Source organism: Thamnophis sirtalis, unplaced genomic scaffold, assembly GCF_051295495.1.
Source record: "Thamnophis sirtalis isolate CommonGarterSnake01/CBP01778 unplaced genomic scaffold, rThaSir2_p1.2 scaffold_6, whole genome shotgun sequence".
In the NCBI taxonomy this organism is placed as follows: domain Eukaryota; kingdom Metazoa; phylum Chordata; class Lepidosauria; order Squamata; family Natricidae; genus Thamnophis; species Thamnophis sirtalis.
The window spans coordinates 82,034,992-82,054,767 of NW_028261386.1; the positions used below are offsets into that span (position 1 = coordinate 82,034,992).

The 19,776-nt window shown below is 37.1% G+C and overlaps 1 protein-coding gene across 1 annotated transcript in view; it reads right to left on the minus strand.

The window, feature by feature from the left end:
- MTHFD1L (methylenetetrahydrofolate dehydrogenase (NADP+ dependent) 1 like) overlaps positions 1–19,776 on the minus strand; it is a 160,627-nt gene that overhangs the window by 93,417 nt on the left and 47,434 nt on the right. Inside the window, exons 14-18 of the mRNA XM_087718294.1 lie at positions 18,458–18,565; positions 16,311–16,385; positions 6,665–6,767; positions 2,999–3,075; positions 2,106–2,246 (exon numbers count right to left, since the gene is read on the minus strand). Of these exons, the coding sequence (XP_087574420.1) occupies positions 2,106–2,246; positions 2,999–3,075; positions 6,665–6,767; positions 16,311–16,385; positions 18,458–18,565 (504 nt within the window). The remainder of the gene's footprint in view (positions 1–2,105; positions 2,247–2,998; positions 3,076–6,664; positions 6,768–16,310; positions 16,386–18,457; positions 18,566–19,776) is intronic.

Consider the following 19,776-nt stretch of genomic DNA (forward strand, 5'->3'; position numbering starts at 1 on the left):
TCCGAATGAAATAAAAGAAAGAAGGAATTAGTGGTTTTGGCTGAATATTAAATTAGGAATGGTAAAAACTTATGAAAACATTTTATAGAGACAGAAATCAAAGTAATTTAAAAAATGAATTCATATTTGAATATATGCTAACATTAATCAAACTGAGGGGACGCAATGGCTCAGCGGTTAAAGATACAGAGCTTGTCAGTTCCAAAGCTGACAGTCCAGGTTCAAGACCCGAGCGCTGCATAATGGGGTGAGCTTCTGTTTCTTCTCCCAGCTCCTGCCCACCTAGTAGTTCGAAAGCATGCAAATGGGAGTAGACTAATAGTAGACTAATAGTGAGAACATAATAGTGTTCTGTGTGACATTACATAACATGCTGGCCACTTTACCATAGAAAATGTCTTCAGACAGCACTGGCTCCATCAGCCAAGAAACAGAGTTAAGCCCCACCCCTTGTCAGCATCACTTCATTCAGTAATCAGGAAAGAAAACCACTGGACTCCATTTGAATTGAAATCAAGTGTACTTTTACTAATTATAAATGAACAGTTGCAAAGCTAAGCTGAGTCTGGTTAATTAGGCGCGAAAGCTAATAATAGAATGCATAATTCATTCCCCTCCCCTTGGCATCCCTGTGCACAGTCCAATCATATTTCCCCCAAATGTCAGGTGTGAGATAACTTCGAAAGGCATCACCAGGATGGAATGCTGGACCGTTGGCCTTGGCGGGAAACACCCCTCCTCCACATGCGCAGTAAGGTGGTCAGTTCAGCGTCTAGAAACTTCCTCCAGCACATCAATGCTTCCCCTCCCAAATACCATGCCCCCCTCCCCGTTTCAATGGCAGCCGAAGCAGCAGCAAAGCAGAGGCTGACACCCCCTAGAGTAGGACATGACTGTACAGGGAAACCTTTACCTTTCTATTAATCAAAATATACACTCAAGTGAATATATTTAAAAAATAAGGTTTTTTGAAAACAAATGTTTAGGATGTTTTTATTAATGTTCTACAAATAGTTACTTGCAATTGCTCTCCCATGTTATGCACTCCAAAAGAGATGAAAGCAACAGGAAAGTAAAGTGATCAAGGTCCTTTTAAAAAAAAAGCAAGGAGAATGTATGCATGTAGATTAATGTTTGGTTTGTTTGAGCAATTGCTTCATGAATAGGTAGGTAGCATGTTATCCCTTACCTGCACTGTATTTCTAACCCCCCCCCCCCACAAAGTTTTCAAAATGTATTGCATGCTTAAAGCTCATACAAAAAAATGCAAAATGTAATGCTTTGCACATTAACAGGGAAAACTCAAAATTGTCATAAAACACCAATACTGTCGGAACTAGTGTCCTGTGTTCTTTACTAATTGCAGTAGTCTTGGCATCTTCCACCATGTATTCTGTATCAGTCTCCGATATATTTTCAAGTGCATTTCAAGATGTTGGGATTCCCTTTAAATTTCTACATGCCTTAGAGCAGTAATGGCGAACCTTTTCAGCACTGAGTACCCAAACCAGAACGCACATGCACACACCGGAGCCCCAGAAACTCGAAGACCAGCTGGCCGGTGCACATGCGCATGTCGGCCAGCTGGTCTTCTGGTTTCTGGGGCTCCGGCACGTGTAAAGATCAGTTGACTGGTGCGCATGTGCGTGCTGGAAACCAAAAGACCAGGTGGCGACGGTGTACGTGACCACAGAGAGGGCTCTGCATGGTTCGCCATCACAGCCTTAGAGGCTGATTGAGATCACTTACTCTAAACAAAACCTAAAGAGATAGAGAGTGCTTGCTTTCCATGCTAAGATATAGTATTTGAAAAAGATGTTTTCCACAGGAGAGTAGCTCCTGCACTCCTGCCAGCTATAAGATTTGTACCATCACTTTTCCAGCATGGATTTGAGGACAGAGACATGTGTAGGCAGAGGTACTGGGAAACTGATGAGGTTTTGTCTGATGCTACATGTGGTATTGTTTTATGATTCTATCATGTTTACTTGTATTATTGTTTGATAAAATTGACTATTTTTATGATTACTGTACTATTTTATATTATGTTGCTGCTTGTCAACCACTGAAACATTATGAAAACATTATAAGTAAATAATACACACCAAATCTTCTGCTGTCACAGGTTGCCCTTTTGTGTTGTTAGCAACTACGATTTTTCCCAGTCTCTCTTTCATATCAGACAGGCTACTGGTTAGCGCTAATATTGCCATAATTTCACTTGCAACAGCTATATCAAACTGAGTCTGTGAACAGAAGAGGAAAGATACAGAAAATAGACCTTCAAAGCTGATAACTAGATACCCTACATGCCTAGCATAGTCTCACAGCTGTCAGCTAGAGTGGGAAGTTTTTAAAAGTTTTTTTTAAAAAACCCAACAATATCTAGAAGACGGTCTTGGAAACCACTTGTATATTCTTGCTAAGAAAACAACAAAACAATCTTCAGTTTATTTAGACACAATGTCAAGCTTACTTGTAGGAGATTTTATATTGTCCTCTACTGGTCTATAATGCTGCAAGATCAGCATGGTGCTAGATAAAATCCCAAGAGGTCAGTACCTAGATGAGTGCTAGGAATGGTGCCTAAATGGTTTGATCCCTGTAGCCCTAGGGAAAGCTTATAATGTATTCTCTCATTTAACATAGTAAAGGATAACATTGCCTTTATTGTTATTTGGAAGACCAATTTCTTATCTAGTTAGGTCTCCAGCTATGTTTATATAAAGAACTAGGCCCACCTGCCCATCACAGTAAGCTTGAAGGAGGTTGTATATTTCATCTGATATCCTTCTCTCATATTTATTTTGTTTAGCAATAGGCTCTTAAGTGCTCTCAAGAGTATACTGGAATTTCAGGTGGCCATTTCATCCATATCGCTTTTGAGCTAATTTATCAATACAAGTAACCAGTGGTTACCATGATAGCAGGAACGGAGCATCATAAAGTCCACATGAAATTTAATCTCAAACATACAATGTATTGGAACTTTACTTACCTGGCGAGAAAATCCCTTCTCTGTATTTGCTTGGCCGATTGTTATTTTTCTAAGGAATCTATCATTTGTATCCACCACTGAAAGGAAAACAAATAGCTGAAACATTTACTAAAGTATCAAAGCTTCTGTTCTTCTACCAAAATTGGGAAGGAAATGTTCACCCTGTTAATATATTATAGATATATTTTAAGCGTATGTTATTCTTTTGAAAGGCTATGGAAGCATTGAACTGTAGTAGGATAGAGCAACAGTATATTTTGCATGGTTGAATTTTGCTGCAAAATTTTACATTTAATGACATATTTTGCAATTTGATGATTATAGAAATGTTTAAAATGTTCATTTCTGAGTGCAAATTATTAACATTTTAACATAGACAGTCAAAATGCAATTCAAAATATTGTTTAGCAAAATATGAAAAAAACCTTCTGCTCTAAATTTTGTCTATAGGAAAACCTAACCTTTCAACTACAAAGATAGAATGACCTTTTCTTAGAATTCCCCCCAAATTGACCATTTTTCTGAACATTCATCATTGGAACTTCATTTTTCAATTAAAACAATCCAAATTACCCATGAAGCCAATAATTGTTGGAAATAAGAATAATTTGATAAATTTAAAAACTCTGATAATATTTGGATGACAGATCTCCAGGGAACACCAACACTGTAGGTTAGACCGTAGACAAAAATAAAAATAAAAAAGTGTCCCAGAATAAGGAAGATCAAGTCACTTCCATATTGCTACCAAAAAAACCAACCTTGATATGTTAAATCTGACTTGAAAGAGGCTTTACCTTTACATTTAAATGAACAATGAGCATGTTCTAAATAGTCTTTTTAAGTAATATGTTTTTATTCCATTTGGCACCCAAAATTCCTTCTGGTAGAGGGGGTGATATGTTTGTTCAATAAAGAAATAAAATTAAAATTTGGAAGGACATACTGTTCTACTGCAGTGAAAAATGCAGAAATTTAAGGAAGGCTTTTTGTTTATAAGACATTAGATAGTATTTAAATTCAATATGTATAGGGAAAAAACCACCACTAATGTACAAAAATCAAACAAGCTTTCTAAATATTTTTTTTTTTTTAAAATATTTTATTAGGATTTATAGGCCTCCCTTTTCCCTGAGGGGACTCAGGGCGGCTTACAATCATTAGGGAGGGGGTGCAATTCAAAATAAACAATATGTGAGCAAAATAAAATAATAAAAACACAACTTGCATTCAACATTCAACACTCGGGTGGGGCAAATTAGAGGCTTATCCCCAGGCCTGTTGGGATAGCCAGGTCTTGAGGGCTGCGCGGAAGGCCTGAACGGTGGTGAGGGTGCGTATCTCGACGGGGAGATCGTTCCACAGGGTCGGAGCTGCAACAGAAAAGGCTCTCCTCCGTGTAGTCGCCAGTCGACATTGACTGGCGGATGGGATTCGGAGGAGGCCCAGTCTGTGCGATCTTATCGGTCGGAGGGAGGTAATCGGCAGAAGGCGGTCTCTCAAGTACTCAGATCCACTACCATGAAGGGCTTTAAAGATGGTCAACAGCACCCTGAAGCGCACCCGGAGATCAACAGGTAGCCAGTGCAGCTCGCGGAGGATGGGTGTTATGTGGGCGAACCGAGGTGCGCCCACTATCACTCGCGCGGCCGCATTCTGAACTAATTGCAGTCGCCGGATGCACTTCAGGGGCAGCCCCATGTAGAGCACATTGCAGTATTCCAGCCTAGAGATCACAAGGGCTCGAGTGACTGTTGTGAGAGCCTCCCAATTCAGGTAGGGTCGTAACTGGCGGACCAGGCGAACCTGGGCAAATGCCCCCCTGGTCACAGCCGACAGATGAAATAACATTTTGTAGGCCACAAAAATAGAATGTTTAGAAAACTCTGAGTTACAGATATTTTCTTGATGCTTTTGATTTGTGCTACTCATTCTGGAAGGAAAGCTATTCTCACCTTGCAGCATCATGGAAGAAGAAAGCAATAACTAACTTATAGGGGTGTTCCATGTTACATCTCAAACGGGGACAAGTTTATAATCTTTTGATAGGAGGTATAGATGGACAAGTAACTCAAGTTGTGCAACCTATATTTACTAAATTGCATTATGTATTTGTTCTATGATTAGTTAGTATGCTAAACTCCATCTGCCGAATATATATATAATATATAGCCTAAGATTTGATGACAGCAGACATCACAGGGCCACACACAGGGAGAGGTGCATAGGCTGCTTCTAGACAAACAGAAGTCATGGCTAGTCAGGGTCTTGATTACATGGAAGAAGCATAAATATCTTCTACTAAATGCAGCAATGAATAAAATGCTGAAATGTGTGGTGTTATGTCTTCAGGCAAACCCTCTCCTTTTGTATTTCTTGATATCAGAAAAAATACATAAATCATAGGTTTGTGGGCTCCTTCAATAGATACCTATTGGAGAAACATTCAACACTGTTATTTATAATCCCTTCATCCAATTTACGGTATTTTTCGGAGTATAAGATGCACCTTTTTCTCTCAAAAAGAGGGTGAAAATCTGGGTGAGTCTTATACACTGAATACAGCATTTTTGGCCTACTGAAACCTCACCCTCTTTGCAAAAATGGACATGCAGAGGGTTTGGGTGGCTTGCAAAGTGCTGCTGAGATCTGGGGAGGACAAAAGCGAGCAAAAACCGGGCCATTTTTGATCGTTTTGGGGGGGAGGTAGTCCCCAGGAGCATTCTAAGAGCCTCCCAAAGCCCTCCCCCCCCACAAAAAAAACGAGGCTTGCAGAGCTTTTGGGAGGCCTGCAGAGTGCAAACACATTTTTTAAAAAAATTTACCTCTTCAAAATCATGGTGCATTTTATACTCTGGTGCATCTTATAATCCGAAAAATACAGTAAATGCAGGTTTTTCAGGAAATGGGACCTGTGAATGTCAGAAGTGGACTGTGGCAAAAATACACCATCCTAACAGGATATATGCATTTTTGAGGAAGACACACAATTTATACTCTTTGGCTTACCTATTACCAAGCCATTGTTTATAATTGTTACCAACATTCTCACATTTCCAGTTTCTATGGTATTATAAAAAAACTAAGGAAATCAAAGATAGTTACACTACAGCTTTCCACTACAAATTGCCTATGCATTTATTCTGGATGAGAGTGGGATTCTTACAGCAGGATCTTTCACATTCAACAAATTTTCTGAGAATTGCAAAAAGCTTAAGAAATGGGAAGAACATTTACATTGCTTTTATGTTAGGTCTTTGTGGGTCTTTAGCCCAGAGCAATAAAATCATTGAAAGGAGAACATTTATCATATTTCCAGTTCTCAAAATTCAAAGTACAAAATATACAGGAAAAATAACAGCGATACTTATAAACATGTTTCCAAAATACTAATCAGGATAGTGTCAGAATTTGCTGTGTTTCCAGAGCCCGTTATCAAGTCACAAAAGCTAGTTAAGCAAATGCACATATTTCTTTTCCTTTTCACTGAATAACTTAATCAGTTTTGAGAAGAAACTTTTACCAAGAACTGCATATAAAACTCTGATTTTTTCAAAAAGTAATTGTTTATGTTAGGGTTGAAACTTTCCAGGCGGTATCTAGTTGATAACTTTATGCAAAAGCAAAGAAGACTAGATAGAGACTCCTTTTTTTTTTAATACCTACCCCTTTTCCATGTTATTGTAGATGTGTCTATATCAAGTCGCACAAATTTGTTAATCTCATCTGCAATTAATGTTTTAGGATCTATTTTGGTTATTCCAAGCCTCTAAAAACAAATAACGAGAAAGAGATAGAAACACATATAGAACTTACACATCTGACCATAGTACTCATATTCAAGGCATATGCCCAGTTTCCCCGAAAATAAGACCTCCCCAGATAATAAGACCAATCGGGCTTTTGAGTGCATGTGCTAAAATAATCCCTTCCCCGAAAATAATCCCTCCCCTAAAATATTTAAACGCATGCGCAGCTGGTCCTAATGTAGAAATCAAGCAGGGAGTGGTTTATGGGACAGAAGTTCCAGTTTTAATTTTCTTTTCCAGTGAAACAAGAAAGAGGAGGAAAAGCAGCAGCAAATATCAGTAATATGCTTTGTGAATGAAGTTTGAAACAATCCATACCAAAAATGTTTGAAAGATTATGAAACAAATCAAGAGCCAAGGTGGCGCAGTGGTTAAATGCAGCACTGCAGGCTACTGCTAGATCAGCAGGTCAGCGGTTCAAATCTCACCGGCTCAGGGTTGACTCAGCCTTCCATCCTTCCGAGGTGGGTAAAATGAGGACCCAGATTGTTGGGGGCAATATGCTGACTCTCTGTAAACCGCTTAGAGAGGCCTGATAGGCCTATGAAGCGGTATATAAGTCTACTGCTATTGCTATTGCTATAATAAGCCCCATCAAACTACTGTAATTAGTTTACATTACTGTAATGGAAGACAAATATGCCTATGGGATACTGAATGTCCTGTTTGCCCCGAGAAGCATAAAATTGAAGTTTGGCCATCTTTACAATAAACCAGAAATGAGATTATGAGAAGGAAGATCTTAATCGGATCAGACTCTTCAATGTAAACAATGTAACAAAATATGCTGGATCCTGCTGCCTACAGGGCTCATCTCCCTGCTGTAGACACCCAGTATACCTAGCAGCAGAACTGCTAATAAGAGGCTCAACAGGAGGCAGTTATTGAATCTCCGTATGATATTAAATAACTATCTTGAATGAAAAAGTTAAGTTAATCTCTAGCAGATAAGGCTATTGTGAATGGAGAACGGGATAAGAGACTAATTTCTTTCCTAATTCTGTATCTCCAAGTATTATTCTGTAGCAGATATAAATGTAGACCTCATCTTATCCTGTTTTATTTTCAAGAACAAATGGACAGTGCAAAATGCAACTGAAAATCAAAAATAAAGAAGATTTGGCTCTTGGAGTATTGTCTTTGCAGCCATCGAATGCCATTCCATGGTTATCAAAAGTGCTATCCGGGCCCCATAAATCAAGCTCTCATGTAATCAACACATAGCAATTATTATTAATCAAGATGTGATCTCAAATGTATTAGAATTTGTATACTTATAATTTCCATTCTAAACTAACTTCTTACTCTTGCCTTCACTTTTTCAAAAATATGTTAGTCAGCATTTTAAGCAACTACAATAATCTTAGCATTTGATTACAGAAATTAAATACATTCAGTGCTTTTATATACAAAATGTATGGCTGGATTGTTTTCCCCTGCAAGATCAAATTTAGTAATTCCCAGAGAAGACATTTAACTGTTAAGATAAATAGTTGCCTGCCCTTGTTTTACAATTCCAGTCTGCTATTTGTAGTCTGTCAATGAGAAAAATCAATGAATCTCAGCAAGATATCTACATATCTTTTCAGCATTCCCCACCCGAGTAATAAGTGGCATTAATTTAAAGATTTCTCCAGTTTCTTAAATAACCCTGGAGCATATAATTATTCTGAATCTACCTTGCTTTTTGCATAGATGTGGGCAGTCTATACATAATCATTTTTCCCCACCTCAAGTGGTGGTTTGCTTGGAGTTGAACAACCAAAGAGTATATATATATACTATATTTAAAAGTCAATATTTTTATTCACTTCAAGGTCCTTTGGATTGTAACTTAAAGCTACGAACCATTTTTTAACAGCTGCAAAAATGTGAGTTGCTGAAAGCACATGAAAATGCCTTCCTGTTGTTCTCTTTTAGACCATACTTAACTCCATACAGAATTCCATATGATGGAAGCAAATAGTTACATTTAAAGGTAAAAGTAAAGGTTTCCTCTGTCCAGCCATGTCTGACTCTAGGGGGCGATGCTTATCTCCATTTCTTAGGTGAGGGAGTCAGCATTGTCCTAAGATATTTCCATGGTCATGTGGCCAGCTATATGCTGGGCTGCACGGAATGCTATTCCCACTGAACTGGTACCTATTCATCTATTCACATCTGCATGTTTTCGAACTGTTAGATGGACAGGAGCTGAGGCAGGTAACAGGTGGGTTCATCTCATTGCGCAGCGCTTAGTTCTTGAACCTGGGCTGTCAGCTTTCCAGTTGACAAGCTCAGCATCTTTATTTTTTTCCCTTTTTTTTAAATTTAATAAATTTTTATTTTAAACACATAAGCACATCAACAAAAACAAACACATAACTTAAAAACAATATAGGAACAATAAGTTCTATCGTATATCATACCGCAGTTCCGAATCGGTTTCTTTGCAGTTAGTGTTTTCCCTACTATACATTTCTATCTTGCATTCATAATCTCCTTATTCGTTATCCATTTTTATGTACAATTCTTTATTTATTTATACTTAGCTACTTATGACCAAATATTATTTACCTATATTATGCTTTATATTTTTACTGTCATTTATTCTCTTACATACAGTTATAGATATACATTTACATAATTATTCTTTTTCTTTGCCATTCTTATATTATTATTATTCCATTTGAAAGGTTATAAAATATAGTTTGAAATGCTTTGTTTACCATCCTTCGCACCTGCTAAGACACCACGTTGTTTTCTCTTTCTTTTCTTTTCTCCCTCCCTTCCTTCTCTACTTCCTTCCTTCCTTCCTCCTGTCCATCTCCTTCTTCCTTCCCTTACCTCTTCCCTACTCCTACCCTTTTTCTTCTCCTTCCTACCTTCTCTCCTTCTCTTTCTTTCTCTTCCTCCCTCTTCTTCTTTTTCTCTCCCTTCCACCCACCTTCCCTTACCTCTTTCTTCTTCCCTTACCTCTCCTCCACACTTCTTCTTCCTCTCCTACTATCTCTCCTTCTCTTCCTCTCTCTTCTACCCTCCCCTCCTTTCCATTCCTTCGTCCCTCCATTCTCTACTTCCTTCCTCCCCTCCTTTCCTTCCTTCTTCCCTTCCTTTCTTTTTCTATTGTTATAGGTGTCTCTTTCAAATCCCAGTTCATGTTTTCTTGGGGATGGTATTTCCACACACCCATTTTTGTTTCATATCATTTCCTTTTTTCTCTAGGATTCTACAGTCTATATTCCAGCTATCGTCCTGATTTGAATTCACCAATCATGACCCCCTTGTTTTACTCATAATTATTATTTTTGGGTGTTATTCTATTTTTTCATTGCTTTTTTTTATTTCTTTGCTCCATCCATCTATACCAATTATCCCATATCCGGTAGAATTCTGATTCTTCCTTTCCTTGTATTTCTTTCGTTAATTTATCCATTTCGGCACAGTCCATAATTTTCCTTATTATTTCATCTTCATTTGGGGTTAGTTTGCTTTTCCACTTCTGGGCGAAAGCGATCCTTGCTGCTGTAAGTATATGTAGTATTAGATATTGTATTTCTTTTTTGTATTTCATCGGTATAATTCCTAATAGAAAGAATTCAGGTTTCCAATCTAATTTAACCCTTGTTATTTCTTCCAACCAATTTTTGATCCTTTTCCAGAATTTCTTTGCCTCTTCACAGGTCCACCATAAATGATAATATGTGCCATGTACCGAATCACATTTCCAGCAATTTGGGGAGGTATTTGTTGAAATTTTGGCCAACCTTGATGGTGCCAGATGCCATCTATAAAACATTTTATACTGGGTTTCCTTGTATGGGATTGATAGTGTCATTCTTAAATTTATTCCCCCAAATTTTTCCCATTTGTCTAGTTCAATGTTATAGCCAAAGTTCTGCGCCCATTTTATCATTTGTTCTTTCACAATTTCCTCTTCCATTTGATACTTCAGGAGGAATTTGTATATTTTCCCTATCATCTTTCTGTCCGGACTTTGAATAATTTTATCCAATTCGTGTGGTTCTGTTTTAATACCATATATTTTAGTATCTTTATTGTATTTAGTTTTAATTTGGGGGTAAGTTAGCCAATCAACTTTCATATTCTGATCTGCCAATTCTTCAATTGTTTTTAAATTTCCCTGTCTGTCAATTAGTTCTCCGTATTTTAGGATTTTGTTCCAATCTGTAAATTTGGGTGTGTCGTTCTTTCTGTTGGTGATAGCCAATTTGGGGTTTTCACATAGTGGATTTTTTTGATTTTGAGCCATTGTTGCAGTAAAGTTCTTCTAATTAAATGATTTTGAAAGTATTTGTGTGTTTTATGTTTGTCATCCCATAAAAAATTATGCCAGCCTGCCTGCAGGTCATGGCCTTCTAAGTTCAGAATTCTTTTATTCTTTAACTCTATCCAATCCTTCACCATTGTCATTGTTACTGCAGTTGCATATAGATCCCAATTTGGTAGTGCTAAACCTCCCCTCTTCTTGCTGTCTTGCATTGACTTTAATTTGATCCTTGGTTTGTGTCCCTGCCAAATGAATCTAGTAGTTAATTTCTTTAATTCTTGAAAGAATTTTTTACCTGGATTAATAGGAGCGGTTTGCAACAGGAAAAGTATTCTTGGTAAGATATTCATTTTAATTGATGCTATACGTCCCATAAGTGATAATTGAATATTCTTCCAATTTTCTAAATCTTTCTTTATTTGTATCACTAATTTATTATAATTATCCTCTTTGATTGTGGAACATTTTGCTGACAACCAGATCCCCAAATATTTTACTTTCTTAGTTAACTGCAATCCGTTTGCTGCTTCCAGTTCTTCTTCTTGCTTTTTTGTCATATTCTTAGTTATCATTTTTGTTTTGTCTTTATTGATCTTTAGTCCTGCCACTTCGCCATATTCTACTAATTTTTGAATTAATTTCAAACTAGATTCTAATGTGTGCTCTAAAGCAAATACTGAGTCATCGGCATAGGCTTGGACCTTATATTCTTCATTTTTGAGTCTTAAGCCTTTTATTCCCTGGTCATTCCGAATTTCATTTAATAAAATTTCCAAAGTCAGTATAAATAGCAGAGGAGAGAGGGGGCATCCCTGTCTGACTCCTTTTTTTATTTCAATCGTTTCTGTTAGATCTCCGTTCATCAGAACTTTGGCTGTCTGGGTACTATAAAATCTTTCTATCATTTTTGTAAATTTTTCTCTGAATTTCATCTCATCCAATAGTATTGTTATAAATTTCCAAATTACGTTATCGAATGCTTTTTGTGCATTAAGGAAAACCAGTACCATTTGCTTTTCTGGATGGGCCTCATAGTACTCTATTATGTCTAGAATAACTCTCGTATTATTTTTCAAGTATCTATGGGCTAAAAAACCATTTTGGTCTGGATGTATTCGTTCATTTAAGACCTGTTTGATTCTTTCTGCCATAATTGCTGCAAATATTTTGTAATCGGAGTTTAATAATGAGATTGGGCTGTAATTTTGAATTTCCTCTTTCCTCTTTTGGGATTAGGGATATTATTGCTTCAGTCCATGAATCGGGTATCTTGGCTTTTCCTAAAACCTCATTAAACTTTTCCACTCCTAGCTCTTCCAATATTATTTTGTTATATTTGTAAAGTTCTACCGGTATTCCATCTGGTCCTGGTGTTTTATTATTTTTTTGATTTTTCAGGACTGATTCCACTTCAGTTAACGTTATGGGTCTATTTATCGCCTCCCTTTGTTGAGATTGGGGTTATCTTTTCTAAATTTAAATATTGTTTTATTTTAATTTCCTCCATATTTTCTTGTGCGAATAGTTTTGTGAAATATTTGTGAATGATGTTCTTCTTTTCTTCCACTTTGAAGCGAGTTCTTCCCTCGTCATCCTTTAATTGATATATCATCCTTTTTTCTCTTTCGTTCTTCAGTCTATATGCCAGCCATCGTCCTGGTTTGTTGGCATGTTCGAAGTAGTTCTGTCTGACTATTTTGATTTTCTGTGCTAATTCCTTTTGAGTTATTAAATTGATCTTATGTTTTATCACCTCTATTTTTTCCTTTTTAGTTTTATTCTTTGGATCTTTCTGTAGTTCTTCTTCCGCTTCTATAACTTCTTTTTTCATGGCTTCTTGTTGCTCTTTTCGCTTTCTCCTTTTTCTCGCCATATAGGCAATCGTAAGACCTCTTGTGTATGCTTTCATGGTATCCCATAGATTTTGAATTGAGGTGTCTTCTTTTTTGTTTATTTTAAAGAACATTTTTAATTCTTTCTCTAGCATTTCAGTGTATTCTGTTTCTTTTATTATACTTGAATTCATCATCCATCTTTTTCTTGTTTTTTGACCTTTCCATCTTATTTTTATTGGGTTATGATTTGCCCACTCATTTGGTTCTATTTCGATTTCGTCTACTTGATTATACAGCCCAGATGAGATCCAAACCATGTCGATTCTTGATAGAGATTGATGGGGGCTCGAATAAAAGGTATATTGCTTTCTTGTTTTGTGTCTTTCTCTCCAAATATCCTGTAATTTATATTCCTTTGCTATCTCAAAAAAGGATTTGGGTAATGTTTTGTTTTTGTTTTTGTTTTTCTTTTTGCTTTCATAGTCCAGTTTTTTATCCACTATTGCGTTATAGTCGCCAATTAAGCAAATGTTGTCATGTTCTAATTCATTTATTTTGTTAAGTAATTTCCTATAAAATTCCTCGTTTCTGGTTCGGTGCATATATGACTATTAATAATATTGGTTTTTCTGTTGTCTCTAATTCAATCATTAGCATTCTGCCTTCTTCATCTGAGTAAACTTCTTTGGAGTTTATTTCTTCCTTTATATAGGTTGCTATCCCACTTTTTTCTTATCTGCCAATGCTGCATATAATTTCCCTAGTTTTTTATTTTCCAGTAGATTCCTGTGTTCTCTTTTAGTATGCACTTCCTGTATACAGACTATATCTACTTTCAATTTCTTAAGTTTATTAAACATCTGGGCTCTTTTTTTTTGGTGCATTCAGTCCATTCAAGTTTATCGACACAATTGTTATTTCTTAATCCATCTTTAGCTGAAATTGTTTCTTTTACTTCTAGCTTGTATCTGACTTTTCTCTCTCAAGCCTTCCTTCTCTGCTCTCTCTCTTTCTTGCTTCTGTTCTTCTCTCCTGCTTCTTTCGCTGTCTTCTGATGTTTCTTCCACTTGACCTCTGCATTCTAGTTCCTCTTTGCTTCCTTGTTCTCCTTCCCTATTACAGTGTTCTTCATAGAATTTGTGTGCTTCTTCTAAATTCTCTATCTTATATCTTTTTCCTTGCCAAGATACCAGAACCCCTTCTGGTACCACCCATCTGTACATTATTCTATTTTTATTCAACTCGTTTGTTAAAAATTGGTATTGCCTGCGTTGTTCCTGGATTCTCCGTGGGATCTGTTTAAGCGTGGTCAGCTCTTTTCTCTGTAGTATAATCGTCTCTTCTCTGGGTTTTTTGTACACTTCATCTCTGGCAGTTTTCTTAGGGAATCTTACATGCACTTCTCTTGGGAGTCTATGTCTTCTTGCATAATTAGTATTCACCCGGTAAGCCTCATCAATATTCCCTTCTCACTTCCTGTTCTTTTTTTTTGCAGAAATTCAGTGAGGATATTAATCATTTTTTCTTTCAGATCTTCCTCCTTCTCTTCCGGTATGTTTTGAAATCTTAGGTAGAATGCCGCTTTTTCGTTTTCAAGTCAGATTATTGATAATTCTAATTCTTTATTAAGTTGTCTATATTCTATTTCCATTTTTCCCATCTTCTGATCTGAGTGTTGTATTTTTTCTTCCATACATTGGATTTTCTGTTCGTTGATTGCTAAGGCATTCTGTATCTTTTTGACTTTATCGTCTACATTTTTGATAGTTCCTTTCAATTCTCCCATTTCATTTTTTAATTCCTCATGATTTTTCCTTGTCTCTTCTTGGCTTTTTGCCAAGGTCTCCTGTATCATCTGGAACATCAATTGCATGTTTTGCATCATAGGTGCTGGTCCCGCTGATTATGCGATCTTTTCCCCTTTCTCCAACCCCCACGCACTCTCCATTGTTTTTTCATTTGAGGAGGGGGGTGTTGCTGAACTCACATTGGGTATAGTCTTTTTCCCTAATTTTGCTGAAGTTGCCATTTTTAACCCCCTTTTTGACCTTGCCCACGATTGGTTATAACTTTTACCTTATTTATACCTTGCCAGTAATATCAATAATATATTATAATTGTATAATCCAATATTCAACAACAATTCAACAATTATCCTTCTTTGGTATCACCTTTCAATACTTAAACAATCCTATGTAATATTCTATTTAATTGATTTGATTAATAAATATCATAAATTTATATATCACACCCTATTCTTATATCAATAAATGTCTCTCAGTTTTATCGGTTATTCAATATTCAGTTCTAATAATTAGGCTCTCTATGTTCTCTTACATCAAGCATCACCATTCAGATTTACAGTCCACTAGTTGTCACTCTCTCCTTGGTGTCAGTGTTAATGTCCACGAAGCAAAAGACAGACCTCTATTTCTTGTCTCTGGCACTGTTCCAAGCTCCTGGTCAGATCAATATCAAATACTTAAAAATTCAACACAGAAGCAGAAGAACTGGTAAGCAGAAAAAAAAGGGAACTCCGTTTACCAACCCGAATATTAAGCAGTCACTTCTTTGAACCTTCCAAATCTTTCCGGCAAATTTTATCTCCCGAAGTCCATGTCGGGATTTCGTTCTTACTGTGGCTGATCTTTAGGTTCTTCCGGCTGTCCCTTCCTGTCTGTTCTAACTCAGCCTCTCTGTACCGCTTCTTTTCGGCAAAATTGAACTGTAAAAACAGCCTCTCTCCCAGCTCCTTCTTCTTTCAGCTCACCCACTTTGCCAGTTTCGCGTTGCTCTCCTCTCTGGATTGTCAGCAATAATAACAAGCAACCGATTTCAACTGCTTCTATCTCTGTTTCTTCCTTCTATGCGGCCGCCATTGCTCAGTCCTAACCAGATGGTAGGATATTTCTTTGTCCGTTTAGGGGGGTTTCTCAGCATCTTTAATCGTGCCCCAGGTACATTTATTTTATCCTATTCTTGTGTTTAGCCAGGTCAGACTTTATTTATCTCATCCTCCTCCTTTCTCATTAAAATCTGTATCAACTTTATTTCTTTTATTTTGAACAGAAAAGCCCAAACCAATGTCTATGGCGATTCTCAGTCATCCAGGTCATGGTTATATCAAAGGTGCTTTTTCAAGAGGCAACTGGACTTTCTGGTTTTTCTTTGAAGACATTTCTCTTCCCATCCAAGAACCTTCTTCAGCTCTGACTGGATGGTGGTTCCTTCCATTCCCCACCATCCAGTCAGAGCTGAAGAAGCTTCTTGGATGAGAAGCGAAACATCTTCAAAGAAAAACCAGAAACTCTAGTTGCCTCTTGAAAAAGCACTTTTGGGACAACCAAACCAATGTCTTCCAAAAGATTCTCTAAGATATTCCTTAAAGAACTACTTACTTTCATGCGTGCAAGTTGTATAGCTGAAAATTTCCTTTCTCCATGGACTAATGGAACCAATCTATTATATAAGGCCTGTAAAGAATACAACAGTAAATATCATTAAGGTAAGTGCTGTTCCAATCAAGTATTATAGATAGATAATTCTGTTTAAACTTCATATCCATGTCACAAAGCTGTTCTAAACATGCCTCTATTTACTGTAGCTTCTGAGACAATTTTCCCTCTTTTTAAAAAGAAACAAAGCAAGATGCTATAAAATGAGTTGGTGTCATAATTAATAAAATGCACATGAATGGGAAAGGAAAGCTTTGGCAGACAGATAGCATAGTACTGCCCTGAAAAGCTGAACTGAAAACTGAAAAAAACAGTGTGTGTCAGGTTCAGGGGGCAGAATTACATTTAGTATAACTCTTTCCTTAAGTACAGCATTTATTTAATCACCCCGCCCTTGGTCCCCTTGGAGGTTTCATGATAGGGAATCTAATTTTTTCCTTGCCTAATACCTTAAATAGTCTGGCCCTGGAAACTAGGTCTGTTCTTATTTATGCAGCAGATTGGAACTAATTTTTGAGTCACTCAAATGCAGTTTCCACCAACTTGGTTCCCTCCGAAGTGTTGCATTGCAACTCCCACAACTGAGAGATGGCCATCACTTTCTCCTGGAGTTCCCATTTCATTTTTGAGCCAGATGTAAAAGGAGAAAGGGAAAATCAAACTAAAGTTTACATAATCTTGAATCTAAAACAAGAATGTAGCCAAGCCTAATCCTTTGATTTTGTAATCTAAATTCTAGGCATTTCAACTGTTATTTCAACTTCAAAATGAGAAAACACAGTGTGTATAATCATCAAACTTATAGATACGTAATGTGGCGGACATGGAGGACATGGGCATATCTTTTCCAGCTCAAAGATTTATTTATATATTTATGTATATGCATGGGGTCACTGTCAATGGTGCTACATATCTACAGTATCTTTTTCAAAATAAGAATATCTGAATGGGCAACTTGACTTCTGCATCTCTCCAGAGTTTGGAGCTATTTCTAATAATATACCATATGTCCAGGATAGCAATTTTAATATGACAGATTTCATATTATATTATCTAATCCAAACTTTCTATAATTGCCCAACTCTATTGGCATGAGCATGACAAAGAATTTTTAAATTAAACAAGCAGAAAGGATGAGCCTCTGAACCACAAAATACCTTTGTTCATTGACTAATCTCAAAACCAAGGCTCTAGGGCAGCACAGTGTTCTCCCCAATTACAAAACTTTTTATTTTCTCCACACAAATCTTCAAATTCCTAGCAGTCAGTGATGAAATATTTGAATTAAGGAGAAACTTCCTAAGAGTGTGGACAATTAGCAGTTTGCCCTCAGAAGTTGTAGGTGCTTCATCACTGGAGGTTTTTAAAAAGAGACTAGATAATCACTTGTCTGAAATGGCATAGGGTCTCCTGCTTGAGCAGGAGACTGGACTAGAAGACCTCCAAGGTCCCTTCCAGCTCTATTCTAATTAATTGATTGATTGATTGAAATGTTGAGGGGCAACATTTTCTTGTTGGTAATCTAAGTACATGGATTTGTGCCCACTACAGTACAAGTTCTAGTCAGACTTCTGGAGGAGAGAAATCCATTTGCAAGATTTCGCAACTCTGGTAACACTAAGACATATGGACTTCAACTCCGAGAATTCCTCAATCAGCATATGCTGGTTGGAGAATACTGGGAGTTGAAGACCACATGTCTTAAAGTTGCCAAGGCTGAGAAATCCTTAATTAATGTCTACAAGCATGAGTAGGCACTACCTTCTTTTTTTTCAAAATAGTAATAGCCCCAGTAATAGTAATCATGGTAGGATCAGAAAGGGTTTGAAACTTTGAATCATTCTGTCATCATTAAAGAAAACCTCTCCTTCATAATGGGAAGGAAGGAAGGAAGGAAGGAAGGAAGGAAGGAAGGAAGGAAGGAAGGGGAAGAAAGCAAGGGAGAAACCCAACTTTTCTTTTTTCCACACAAGTCTCAGACCTTCAAACTCCTAGCGGTCAATGATGAAATATTTGAAATGGTTTTAATTATTATATTCTCAAAATTGCATTTCACAGAAAATTACAGTGGAGTGAAGGATTATTCTTACCTTATCAGACTGAGTGTTCTCGTGTAGAATTCTAGCGTCTATGGCAGCAGCCAGCAAATTATTTGCTGCAGTAATGGCATGAATATCACCAGTTAAGTGAAGGTTGAACTATATAGGAATGAAATATGAAAAAGACCTTCTTTTTGCACACTACATTAAACTAGTGTCAGTTGATTCAACCCATCCAAACACTTTCACTTCTGGGATTAGTAGTTCAGATGAGCAGTTTGAAATATTATGGAATCATAACTGTCGTGATTGAAGTGATTTACTACACTATAGATGGTCCCAGTTCTGTGTTCAATATCTCATGACCTAAGCAGAAATTCATACAGGAAAGTTGAAAATATTACTTTTTTAATGTGGCAGGCTGTGGGTGATTTGCACAGATCCATTTAGAGATCATTTTGATTTATGATTTGGGTAAAGAGGAACAAAAATGACATTTGTTTTAAAATAACTGTATGAATCCACTTCAGACTCTATAAGAAATAAAAATCTGGGTGGCAAGTAAAGCTTTTCATGTGTTTCCTTAACTGAAAAGTTTAATTAATATCCCTGAGAAAATTAACCTAATGAATGAATGAGTCTGTTCATGTGTCTGTCTGTATATCATGTACCTATATAATTTATATAGCCACACACCTCACAGAACAAGTGAATCTTATAGGTTAAAACAATCAATAAGCACCCACAAATGTTATTACAATTATTAACAATTAAAACATCCACAACTACAAAAAACCAAGCTAAAATAAAAATTAGAAGAAGGGACGTTGTCAATAGTGCAGCCATCTCACTAGCTCACCCACTACCTTGGGTCCCCAGGCCAAATCTTAAGTGACCTTCAGAAGCTCAAAGAGAGGAGGCCAACCTCACCTCAGTGGAGGAGAAGAGTCCACAATGTGGGCACCATTTCAAAGAAGGCTCGCTGTCTACAATCCACTAAAAGTAGCTTCCTAGAAAATGAAACCCATAACTTGCCCTCTCTACTAGATCTAGTGAGACGGGCAGATGAAATCAGGGAGAGGCAGTTCTCAAATAACCTGGTCCCATGCCATAAAGGCTTTAAAGATCAACACCAGCACCTTGAACTGGGTAATTGCTTGTGCCACTGCATTTTGTACCACCTGAATTTTCCAGATGCTGTTCAAAGGCAGCTCCATGTAGAGTACATTGCGGTAGCCTAACTGAGACATGACTAGGGCATGAGTGACTGAGAGTAGAGCCACGATCTAGGACCATGATGGCAAACCTATGGCACGAGTGCCAGAGGTGGCATGCACGCCCTCTCTGATGGCACACGAGCTGTTGCCCCA